We start from the raw sequence: 13,655 nt of genomic DNA, 5'->3' as shown, positions 1-13,655 counted from the left end.
TGTGTATACACAAATGGCAAATAAAAGGTATCTGAATCTGACATGGTAGCCCAACATGCTTTGTCTAACTTTTGATACACTTTAGTGTCATCCCTCATGGGGAAATTCAACAATATTAAAAACGCGTTTGTATATAAACTAAACTTATAAAGTCACATCACAATCATAACACTCATGCAGGAGGTGCATACCCTGCTCACACACTATCATCTTTTGTAAGACAGTCTATCTGCTCCGACACATGACTGATGTTCATTTTGACCTTTGACCTTTGAGTTAATCAAATAATTTCTGCGGATCATTAACTTCCATGAAACTCTGAGTTTGCGCGCACACACACACACACACACACACACACGTGTTGTCATAAGAAAGAAAAATCATCAGCTAGAAGCAGAAACATAAATATAACTCTTCCCCCAAATTTCATACTTTGCCGCAGCCAGCTGGTTAGACATTAAGTACTGTAAAGCAATAAGGCACAAGAGCCAAGAGGCTGTGGTTTACCATGGATTTTATAACTGCGCCATTCTTGCCACCATCTTAGTCACAGATACTGCAACACTTCTGTGCTTAAAGGACCACTTCACCACTTTTCAACCTATCTTCGTATAATTGGTCCTCACTAATGATCATGATAAAATAGCACCATATTTTTCTACTCTGTCTGTGTCTCATTTGTTTATCATCTCTGTATGTGTAGAGTTATGCATGCATGCATGCCTGCCTGCCTATGTGCTTGTGTGGGGTGGGCGGACAAATGCGTCTGGGCATTGAGATTAACCACAGTGTCAAAGCCCTTGACGCAAAGCCCAGCTCAGAAGCTGTGTTGTGTGTGTCATCACATGTCCAATACCCTGCTTTTTGAGGTTGTTGTTGAGCCTCTTGTTAACGTAGGCCAAATAAGGAAATCTCTCTCATTCCACCATTTAAGAAAACAAAACCAAGACCAAATGCAGATCAAAGACAATAATCTAATAGTTTAGGAATGATAATTCTATTACACAAATTACACCATCGATCTAAACACAAGATGTCTTTGAGCTGGGCGCGAACTGCTGCCTTCACCTAGCCAAAATGAATTATTCAACACCACACACAGACTCACATTCTCACGCCAGAATAGGGAGTTGCAGCGTGCCTGATTTTGACAATGAGTAATTATAAAGGCCACTTCCTAGAATCACCCCCTCTGCATTCAGCACAAGGGCAAGGAAATGTGTGCGTATGTCTGTCCATATTGTTTTCAGCCTTGAGGCACTTCTCCAGCTTGCTTGGTCCATCTCTCCGTCTATCATAATTTTCTCCCCGTCTCGACTTGTGGGACTTGGCTCAATCTCATCTTCTTCATTTTCCACCATCACTTATGACAAGACAATCATTTCTGGACTGAACTATGAGGTCAAACGACACTTCCCCACTAACCCTTAATACTTTGTTGGATGTCAAATAGTGAAAAAAGCTCACAGCGCTACATGAAGGCGAAATTTCCAATCTAAGAACCGAATGTTCTTCTATTTTCACCAAACCCAAACATTCTTATGGGTACGTTCGGAAATAGCACACAGAGTGCACTGTGCAATGCAAACTAACATGTATCGTAGCGCTACGATACATGTGGATGAACCCCCCCCCCCACCCAATCAGTATTGATAAGAGGCCATAATTAATCCCAGGGTTAGTTGTCCCTCTCTCTCTAGGCTGCCACTGTAACTGATAACTTGTGTCACGACCGGTCAAGTAAGTCACGGTCACACCAACAGTGCGTAAAACACACGCTCTCAGCTGTCAGCTGTGGTGGTGGTGGGTACCATGAATTGCATGGGGGGGGGCATGGCTGTCCCCTCCCCGGCCGCAGGGAGTTCATGTGTCAAATGATTCTCTCCCAGAGCGCACGCCATTGTCCCCATGGAACAAAGACAGAGAGGCTAGTCCTGGGTCGCTTGATTGCTGAGGCCAAATGGGGCCGGGCCTGGCCCGTCTGTGAGCCAAGTGACCTGTTTCACAATAAATACCTCTTCACACGTCCCTGCCTCTTTATCCCTTTCTTTCCTTCTTTCCTCCTTTCTTTCTTTCCTTCTCCCTTCCTCTGCTTCTCTCATTTCACCACATTCTTTTTCCCACTACTTGTCCTTTCTCTTCCTGTGTTTCTCACTACCTCCTTTTCAGAGCCCGACCGATGCCAGGTTTTAGGGTTCCGATGCCAATCCTGATTTTGGGCCCTAGAACACCTTTTTTAATCAATTAGAACATTTTAGATTTCATGAATGTATCTCTTTGACAATACCTTATAAGCAAAAAATACATGCAAATAAAAGTAAGCATATTTTCTATATACAAAATAAATATATACGAATATATTATTAATAATACATTGAACAAGCAAACAAGAAGATAAAATGCACATCAACAAGCTTCCGGTTAATTGTGAGCTTTGTAGATTGTGAAATTGTAGGTGACCCCTCCCTCCTTCACCTTCCTATTAGAACTCTCACAGTTTTCCTCCTTGCACAGACAGTCCGACACTCTCTACGGATGTTAAAACTGGGACTGGCGACTCTTCAGCATACTTGTGCTGCCTGGGCAACCACTTCTGAGAAGGAGCAATGTGGTGGGGGCTGTTCATTTGGATTAGAGTAGTGGTTCTCAAACTTTTTTTCATTTCAAGGACCCCCAGAACTCTGAGAGTATACAAATGGAACCAGATGGAACTGTCGTCAGATGTCAGAAGAATAGTGAGTCATATTTGAAGACTTCATTTCCTGACGTTCTACTGTTGGTGTTAACAGCCTTCCACAGCCTGCCACAGTCAGAAAAACCCACTTCAGCAGCTTGGATGCTGCAAAGTCTGTGCATTATATTCACCCATTCATTCACACACACCGATGATGACAGAGAAAACCATGCAAGGCACCAACCTGCACATCGGGAGCAATTAGGGGTTCAGTGTCTTGTTCAGGGACACTTTGACACCAACTCTTGGGGAGCCTGGGTTCGAACTGGCAACCTTGCAGTTCCCATCCAGCCACTCTACCCGTGAACCACCGCCGCCCCTGTGTGTCAACTCCCAGAGTTACACACCCATTTGGAACCCACTCAAGGACACATTGAGACCCACTGCCCCAAAATATAAGGGGGGAAATGGAATGTTGCCCAGCGTTAACAATTTTCAATAATAGGAAAATGACCGTATGGTAAAGTCCTGATAGTGAGAAAATGGAACTTCGTCCTGGGCGATGGGGGTGTTAACAGAGATGTTGAATGATGCATATGAAAAACACCATGTCAAAGAAAAAGAATCACAGTATGCTGCTGACAGACAGATGAGCTGTTGTTTTGAAGTTTCCATACAGTTAATGACATCACATCAGCTAAAATGACTTGAATGAAACAGAGACGGGACCATGTGTGCTCCTATGAAAGTGTGTGACCCTGTATGTCATATGACTCGGCAGAGTGTGTGTGTGTGTGTGTGTGTGTGTGTGTGTGTGTGTGTGTGTGTGTGTGTGTGTGTGTGTGTGTGTGTGCCCCTGCAAGCGTGCGTGCATGTGTAGTGTGTTGGAGATGCTATTATTGTACAGAAACTAAATGATTTGGTCTTTATGAGAAGGATTAAAGAATTTAACTAGGTCTGGGCAAGCTACTTTTACACCGTAAAATCTTAAGTTAATTTCACTCAGTGTGTTGTAAACTGGCCCATATTCCATTTCCGCACACTCAGGGTGAAATGTACACCCCAGAATTTACTGTGTAGCGGCACCACATGTTCTCGTATGTCTATATAAATGGTAGTCTACTCTATACCACAATGAAAATGGCTTCATGCACCTAGTTTTAGAAGACAGATTAGCAGTGATTGTGTATTGTTGGACTGACCAACAATAACAACAGTATTTCATAATGTGTCTTCTTGTGTTTCCATCACCATGAGGAAATGAATGAAAGACAATGAAATTAACTCACAAGTTTAGTAATGAATGTTTGTGCTCTGATCAATGATCAATAGTATTACTATTGATCATGCAGGCGCAGAGCACAAAAATGCTGTGGCATCTGATTACGAGGGGGGGAGGAAGAGAGCAGATAATTGTCCATTGAGATAATGGCTACCTACTGTAATTAGCTACGCAGCCATTCATTCACCAATGCAAAAAAATGTTTACACACCAATTCCCACTGTGTGCATGCACAGTACATGCATTTCTCTAGGATAATTCAGTACTTGAACTGACATTACTTAAAAAAAACTAAAAAAATATATAAATGCAGTCATCATCACACAGACTTCCAAACCAAACCAAAGCATTTAGTATTACACTCAATCTGAGCTGCATATAGGACAAATAGCTGTTCTTTTGCATGGTTAGGTTTTGCAAGAGATGCATCATTGAATTGCAGTTGAATTACGTAGATTCATGCTGAACCTGTAATTTGTGCGAAGATCTGTGGCACATGAACACTACACAAATGTTGAATTCATATTTTTTTCTTGGCAGATTTCTCTGCTAATGTTAAACTTCATTAGGGTGAGACAAAAAATAAAACTCCCGTCTCATCATGCCGTTCCCCTTTTCTTCCATCTTCCCTGCCATTCTCCACTGGATACCATCCGAGAACGTTTACCAGTCTCAAAAGAGCGCATGTGAAATAGAGGGGTGGGGGGGTACACGTTCATGAGCTGCTCCTCACACAGGCAAATCACACATAAGAGTGGTCACTGGGCATGCAGCTGGTCAGTGGCACTGCCCAGAAGGCCTACACGGCACGCACGCATAGGCAATGCACAGCAGACTAACAAAACAGAGCAGCAGGTGAGAACAAACACACAAACAACACACACTTTTATGTTGTAAAACATTGTTTCCCTAACTAATGCATGTGCATACGTTTCATTTTTCGTACGATGGTCACATGCAAAAAATAGCAGCAAGCTGACAAAGCTTTGCAATGTGAAGCATTGAGCTTGTATAATTACAGCTATATCAGTTAGTATAAATTAAGCATTAGGCTTCCCTGTTGATCTGACGTCATGTAGCCAATCTATCACAGTCATTGTTACGACCAAGACCCTTAACACCTCCATATAATTATGGTCACGCCACCATATGTCTATATATGAACTATGAAGATCATGACACTGACCCTCATCTGACCCTGGATAACCATACAAGGAGAAGACTGGATCATCAACTAGATCTGCATATATGGAGCCAGCCAGCAACTCTTGTTGTTCTGTCCTCATCAAACCCTGTACACTCAAGACATGCTCCATATACAGTATGGCCAGTACAGAATACATTCCATATATTTTAAATGTATTATTATTGTTAAAATGGATTTACATCACATGAGTCATCAGATTAATCTATGATGTCAGTCATTTTGGGCAAATCTCCAGTAATATTCCAAATTAAAATGTATTATTAGTGGACAAGCAATCACAGTCTCTTCTAGGCGATGGAGCACACTTCTACCAAATGTAGCTTGAGTTTGTGCATTTTTACCTGAATTAGAAGAATCAAAACTCTGACCAAACCAAAGCATTTAGTATTACACTCAATCTGAGCTGCATATAGGACAAATAGCTGTTCTTTTGCATGGTTAGGTTTTGCAAGAGATGCATCATTGAATTGCAGTTGAATTACGTAGATTCATGCTGAACCTGTAATTTGTGCGAAGATCTGTGGCACATGAACACTACACAAATGTTGAAATTTTAAATGTTAATCAACACATGACAGTGGGAATAAAAGGCTGCACAGTGGTGAGTCACCCAGCCTGTACGGTGTGTGTGTGTGTGTGTGTGTGTGTGTGTGTGTGTGTGTGTGTGTGTGTGTGTGTGTGTGTGTGTGTGTGTGTGTGTGTGTGTGTGTGAGTGTGTGTGTGACGCGTGTGTGCGTGCGTGTGTGTGTGTGTGTGTGTTCATAGCAGAGATGAGCAGGCTTCCCATCCAAGGTCCCACGTTACACCACCTGTACAGTACAAGATCCTGAATGTTCATTTCACTTCAGTTCAGTTTAACTCAACACTGAAGTAAATACCCAGATCTATGGCACACAATACACTGCACCCCATACCACATCCGCTCTCTCGCTCTCTAAAGGTCACATTATACTTTCAACATCTGCGTAGCTGCAAGGGTAACATGGTAAGGCAAATTTCATCACCAGCTCACGTCCGCGCACACATTAAGGCGTGCATCCCAGATTCTGTGACCACGCATACCTGACAAGTATGTTGACAGTGAGTGAGGAGATCCATCACTAACCGTTGTATTAAATGATGTGACTTGAACTTGAAGTGATGTTTGCTGGCAGCTTTATTCAATGTTGTACGAGCAGAACAGAATAAAACCTAAATAAAAGGACTTCTTGAAGCTTTTCTGTAGGAATCTAATTGGGGTGAATACTTAGTTTAGACTAGTCATTGGTTAGACATGGGTTAAGGTTAGGTTTAGGTGTGCTGCCCCGTGGGAGGTTAGGGTTAGAGTGAGGGTTTGAGATAGGTTGTAGTTGTAGGACTAATGACTGGTCTAACCTGGCAATGACTAGTCTAAACCAAAATCTAAGTAAAACTAAGTACTGCACCCATGTAATCAATGTACAATGTATTACCCTTTCTTCTATAGAGCGTCGCTGTCCCGCTTTCAGAACGGCCCAGGAAATAATGCCCCATTTTTTTCCCCATAGATGTTTCTAAAAGTATTTATTTAAAGACCTTTTAAGCCTCGTACAAAGCCAACTCGAGTTGTGACAAATCATGACAACAAACAATGTTTTGGGCTGATCAAATAATTAGTAAGAAGAAAAACAAAACAAAAAGTGTACCCTGCCTTTTTGTCCTTCTTTCTAATTATTTGATCTGCACAAAACATTGTGTTTATTGTCATGATTTGTCAGGTTCAGAGTTGGCTTTGTCCGTGGCGTAACTGTATTTAAATAAATAGTTTTTGAAAAGTCTATGAGGAAAATAAACAGGAAATTATTTCCTGGGTCCTTGTAGGGGGTGGGACTGCGATGCTCTCTATAGCTTATCTATCTGATGGTTAAAAAAAGATAATTGAAACAAGATAGAGTTAACTAGGACAGTAGACCTCTTCTTGGCCTCCTACCATGGCAAGCCATGTCCAAGAAGTCCTTCATTTGTCTGGATTAAGGTTATTAGATTAAGCCTTGAATTGAGTTCAGTTCATATTGCTCATTCATGAATGCATGTGCGTCTGCACTGCAGACACCAACTTGAAGTATGTAGCTACAGAACCATGTTGCAAATACACGCGTCGTGGTCACGGACAGTCAATATATACTGTACAGTACACAGCAAGTATAATGGCATAACACACACACACACATGTGTGCATCCTCTACAATGATCAATGTGCTCTGAGCCAGACACCGCTGCCCCATGTAAATACTCAGCACCTCACCGTCGTTTCCAAGCATTCCATGCTTCTGTACATTCTAGTAAAGTGATGTCACTGGCACCAACACACCAAACCCACAGCCTGGCAAGCAAGCAGGCTTCATAGCTTCGACAAACAACACATCTATCACTCATATATTCTCTGACACACACACACACACACACACACACACACACACACACACACACACAGATGGCTGGATATTTCTAGAGCTTGGCATACACCAACTTCCACATCCACATACATAAGCTATATCTATAAGCTCATGGTCAAGCAAATCTATTTTATGTGAAAGCCAAATGGGTTAAGTTTATGTTAATCCTTCATGTGGCCATTAAAGTGAGGTCAGGTGGTTTGTTAGTTAGGTGACTAGATAAAATGCCTTTTGTACAGAAAGTATTTTATTTGCCTTTCAGCGCTATAGCAGTATACTGCCACCACTGCAGGTTAATTTACTGAGTCCCAAGGAGGCTGTGCAAAATGGACTGATAAGAGAAAAAAAACAAACATAAAGTTCAAGAAGAAGGTGACCAAAAAACAAAAAATAATCATGCAAAATGTTCAAGATGATGTATTGATTTTTTATTGCCATTGGGCATCCATCTAAAGTTTAAAACATTAAAACTTCCAGTCTAGGATATTGCCAGACATAAGTCTAAGATTTTTAAAGAAAAAGCCAAATAGACAGACAGGAGCAGAAGACAGTGACGAGCAGATGGTGTCAATTCACAACCAGAATGACCCCCCCCCCCCATGACCAAAAAGGAAAAAGGCATTCCTGATCAGACTCCTGGCTAATTCTGAGTCATTTTAATTTGAATGCCAAATTGGGTGTACAGTAAGGTTGCAGCCAATGGCAAGACGTCAGACATCGCCTGGCCTTCATTCTACTAGGTCCTGTCATTTATCTGTGACGTTAAACTATGTCACCAGGGAGGCAAGAGGCCTTTCAGCAGTTGTCATGGCTCGTTACCGTGCCACTTTGCAGTGTCGGTCACCCTGGTGACGCGGCTTATCTACTAGCCTTAGATAAGCTGACATCAGCGTTAAGTGCAATGTGACACAACACAGAGGACCAGTCTGCATGCTCTTATATTGTCATCTTCATTGTTTAAGAATCTTCCATAGGAAGGTACATGTGGCCTACATACTAGTGATACAAGAAGGGTGGGAACTGGGAACGATAGATAGAAGGTTGGTTGGGAGTGGGACAGGCCAATAACCCTAGCATCGACATTAAGCAAGCCTGCCCTGATTTATATACTTACGAATTGACACCGGTGCACAACTAAGTAAATCAGGCGTTACTGTTCCCTTTTACGCAGGATACAAATCGTTTTAAATATTTTTGGGTGGCATTTTAAGAGTGTAGAGAGACAATGAGGGCAGGGAGAGGGGAGAGTGGGAGACAGTGGGATCATATATCGCATATATATGATGTCCAGATAGGATCTGGCCTAACACCCAGGTCCCCGCAATCCACAAGGAGCATGCGACCAGCACACCAACTGGCTGAGCCACCAGACTCCGAATAAGAATTGAATGGCAGCCACCTGCCATACTTGGAGTTGTAACCATTGGCTGTGTAGTGAAAAAGGGAACGCTTCAGTGCCTCGATTCGAAGGTGACACATTTATAGAAAGAAATGTCAACATATGAAATACCGGTACATTATAACATTTCCATAGTCTTGTTGCGTTGCCAGATCTTGATTTCTGCCACATCACAGACATGGTCTCCAATATACTGTAGATATGACCATTATATTGTGTTCCTTATAGCCTATGCATGTACAGAAAGCATTGTGAGGGGCCTGGAAACATTTCTAAATTATTGTTTTTGAGGGGCTATAGCCCCTCCTATGTCCAGCTTTGTGTGTGTATATCACACAGGTGTGATTTTTTGTGATGTTTTTGCCAAGTGGAAGATTTAATTAATTAATTATTCATCTATTGAGAGGACTTGGACAGCACTTTTAACCAGTTTGAACCCTGGGGTCTAGGCCAGGGCAAATATTAGCTGAAAATAGATCTAACAGCTCACATGCAATGTGTTCCCCCAATTAATGCGTGTGAGCTTGTAGATCGGCAATTTCCTGCGGGGATATTAAGGTGGGGCGAATACAGGAGATGTCCTAGTTTAGAGCCCTGGGCGACTACAGTCAAATAAGTATAGGGTTTAAGTGGTTAACTAGAGTATTATTGTCTGCGATTCAACAGTGCAGTAGCCTTATGAGAGAGTCACCCAAGGGCCATGAGTGAATCAGTTGTGGGCAGCTGGGAAATCTAGACACTAAAGCATAAAACACACCTGTTGTCCACGAAACGGAAACACATAAATATTTCTCCTGTACATGTTAGGAGTCTAGGACTCGACTGGGTGATGGATAAAAATCATATAAACATCCCATTTTTCCGATCGTTAGGTTAGTGTGAGGTTGGTGGAGAGCTACCTTTAAAAAGGCATAGTGACTTTTCCCTTTGTTTACATAAGAGTTACATTAGAAATAACTATATATACATTTTTACTCATAATTTCCCTCTATAGGCCTTAGCAGCCACTGAAGTTAGTGTGGTGGTGTTTTAGAAACACATGCCTGGTGTGTCGCAGGCTTGAATCCCAATCCTGGTGACCGTTGCTGCGTGTCACCCCCCTCCCCATTTACTGTCAGTCTACTGTATACCTATATCAATAAAAGGAAGCCCCCCCCCATTATATGTGTATGTATTTTGGTGTTTTCGATGTTTGTTTTGGTAGGCCATATTTATTACCCGTCTACCAAAACAAACCAAAATACAGAGAAAGGGCAGTGTGTTTCTACAGGTAAACACCACAAACCAAACTACTCCAGTGGCTGGTAAAATGGAGGATGGATAGATATATATATTTATTGTTTTGTTAGTTAAACACAGGGCAAAGTTACATATTATGCCTTTAAAAGTATCATAAACAAAGATAACTCAACACTGGCTTTGTACATGGGTACATTTACTCGTTTTGGTTCCTCAGACAATAAGCCGCATTAACAACATACATAAATGGAGAGCAGAGGAATGGCATGACTAAGATGAAAAGCGACAATGTAATAATCACACCAAACAACTTCAGCGGTTTCCATTCTGGAACAGGCACAGCCGAGGCTATTGTTAACCACAGTTTGGTTTATAGAAAGATTGCAACAGCTGGACCCAATTAAGGCTTTCTTTAAAAAAAGGGGGCAGCCCCCACTGACTGCATGTTTCCCTGCCTTTCACTGGCTTACATGCACTCGCACAACACAATGGCGAGTCATGGATCCGAAAGTCTGGGTCATGCAACCCCATAGAAGCTGTGGTGATATATGAACTAAGTCTTTAACTACATGCCATGGAGAAGACGGCTCACACGCCACCAAGCAATGGTCATGGCTGACAAAGAAGTCCACTCCACTCCACACACCAAACAGGAATTCAAAAATAGCTGATTTACAAGTTCAAAGTGTCATGTTGCGAAACATGAGTGTGACAGCGTGTAGATCGCCTTTCATCTCATCGTTTTTAACAGAACTTAAGTGGAACAATGTTCAGTTAAATGTTCTGAAACAGAAACTTATCAAATCAAAGTTTTGGAAATTGAACATTAGAATTTGTTATATATAAATACACAAAATATAACATTTTGGTAGACTTCTAGGATTCAAAAATTGGACCCAAGAATCTGGCATCAGTATCATCTTTAGTAAACATTTCTGTAAACATTTCTTGTGCGTTTCCTGCAAAGCCAAGCATAAAGGAAGACATAAATATATTCTATGTGGCACTTGGCAGTGAACAAAACAGGGTTCCCACACAGTTTTACCAATGCATTTCCAAAACCTCTCCAGAGTATCTAACCCAATTTTCAGACCTATATAACAATCATTCAGTGCAATAATGAGTCTCTTATTCTTATGTGCAATGCCCAAAGACAGGCAGTGAAGCAACAATAAAGCATCAAATATAAAATGCTATAATTCTATAGCCAACTATTTTTTCCAGGACTGGAAAATGTTTCCAGGAATTTCATGACCGTGGGAACCCTGATAAAAACAACATGTCAACAATCTTAAATAATCTTAGGATCACTAAATAATTTGTGCACAATAAGAATGTACGGCAAGAAACAATTTAATTGCCAATATCAACTTTGAATAAAACAGCTTTTGAATCAGCAGTGCACGCATGCTCAATGGTACCAAGACAAGTAGGCCTACGTATCCAGTACCATTACCAACTGAAGTAATTCCTTCTGTTAAAGGCTACGCTACATAGTATGCCATTCGTGCAGAGGCACAGTCGTTTGAGATCATTTTGTTTCACATGATTCTTGAGCATCCGCGTACAGAATATATAAACACCACCCACCCACCCACCCACCACAATCAGTCTGGGAAACAATTAAGGGCTCAGAAATGTTCCTGCTCTCATCACAGGAACAAATGAACATTCTACAGCGATGTTTCTAAATAAGATGAGGATCCGAACGTGGGACAGCACACAGAAGTAGCCGCCTACTACTAAGTCCTATAAAGAAATGACATTGTCATATTTGCTATAGGGTAATGACTTTATGGTCAATACAAACTACTTACTTATAAAACTGCAATATGCATTTTGCTACATTTTACTACATCATTTCCTTTAACAAGTTAATTTTAATCAACTGCCAGTATAGTGTGCTTAGACTGGAACAATTTAGGCTGGATATCCAACACAGTGTCTGCCCAGTATCCTATATCGCCTGATACCAACGTTCTGCTCAGATTACTGCTTCCTTAACAGTGAAGTTAAGTCAATGTCAGCATTTGTATTAGAGGTGTGGTCTGACATGTATACACCTGTGACACATGGCATGCTGTCTCAAGGGTGCATGAGCTTTTAACAACCACATGACTATAAACAACCCATTTACTGATGGGCATTTCGCATAATATCCATGAGCAATGAGTGTGTGTGTGTGTGTGTGTGTGTGTGTGTGTGTGTGTGTGTGTGTGTGTGTGTGTGTGTGTGTGTGTGTCTTTATAATTAAGTGAATGGGGAAGCATTTAGTGGCTAACACCACCCCCATTGTTCATGCCATCGAAAAGCCTGCCAAAAGTACAGCAACTGCTTCTTTTGAGTACTGTCTGGGCCACTCTGGGGGGCATCGAGGAAAGGATAGAAAATAAATGTATTCTGGTCCAAAGGGATGTGTTTGAATTATTACATGGCATGATACTTTATGCTGCTATCATGTAATCGGTAGGGCTAAAAGATAATCTCTCTTATGCAGTAGAAGTAGCTAGATATTGTCAGAAATGCGAGTATGATGCATAAGTCCTAGCCTAAGATTAAAATGTCAGAATCGAGAGTCTAATCTTAGGCTACTAAGTCCATGCCTTGCAGTAGCCTATACAGCTTTATGTAACAGTAACAGAGTTTAAGACATGTCAGTTAATTAACTTGCATCGCCATCATTGAATTACAATAAAAGAGTGTCACTGACAGGCTTTTTCTGTTATACGGTACACTGAAATCGTCAGTATTCGAAACTGAACATTATCGTTCCCTTGACTGTGCAGTGTGCACCGTGCACGAAGGTATAACATTTCGCACTGCAAGCAAGACAAGACAGTCAGACAGATCACTGCGGTGGGCAACTGCAATACAAACCGCTGTGGATGCATGCACCATTGATTAGACAGTCAGTCAGTCAGTCGTCTACTGTCTACATTACATAAGAAGCGCGTTAAATAAACGCCCTAACTTGGGGTATGCTCTACCCCCCGTTGGGCCCGTTGAAACAAAGTAGCGCAGAAAGTGCTGCCTTGAGCCCCACGTTAACACATCACGTTACTGCAATCAAGTGTGCGCTGTTCTTATCAAATTAAGAAGAGCAGTTTTAGGTGTCTTACCTCATGATGAAGTGGTGTCACGCAAATATATCGCAGACTCCTTTGAACACAGACGACAAGCGCCTTGTTCTGCAGTTCAGAAAAAAGTTCGCCGCTTGATTAGGCTGCAAGAATATCAATGGGACGCCGTTTGGGTTTGGACGAGAAGGCTCAGTTTGTAGGCTATCCAGTAGAAAGTTTAAAAAGAAAAGGGAAAAAATGTCGTATCCTACATGATCTAGTGCATCGCGTCGTCGCCGCAACTGACGTTTTATTTATTTGGGGAAAGATATTTGACCAAAACGTAACGTTCCTGTGTTGTTGGGGTCCTCCCGGTGGTTT

The 13,655-nt window shown here is 41.7% G+C and overlaps 1 protein-coding gene across 1 annotated transcript in view; it reads right to left on the bottom strand.

The window, feature by feature from the left end:
* The window catches only part of enah (ENAH actin regulator), a 132,031-nt gene that overhangs the window by 118,324 nt on the left and 52 nt on the right, over nt 1-13,655 (bottom strand). The window contains exon 1 of the mRNA XM_080790794.1: nt 13,335-13,655. This exon is cut by the window's right edge and continues 52 nt beyond it. Coding sequence (XP_080646920.1) covers nt 13,335-13,339 — 5 coding nt within the window. The 5' untranslated portion in view covers nt 13,340-13,655. The remainder of the gene's footprint in view (nt 1-13,334) is intronic.

The sequence above is a fragment of the Protomyctophum bolini genome (assembly GCF_963924005.1).
Source record: "Protomyctophum bolini genome assembly, chromosome: 19".
Taxonomy (NCBI): Eukaryota; Metazoa; Chordata; class Actinopteri; order Myctophiformes; family Myctophidae; genus Protomyctophum; species Protomyctophum bolini.
The sequence above is the reverse complement of the archived record's forward strand: the minus strand, read 5'-3'. Positions and strand labels throughout refer to the sequence as shown.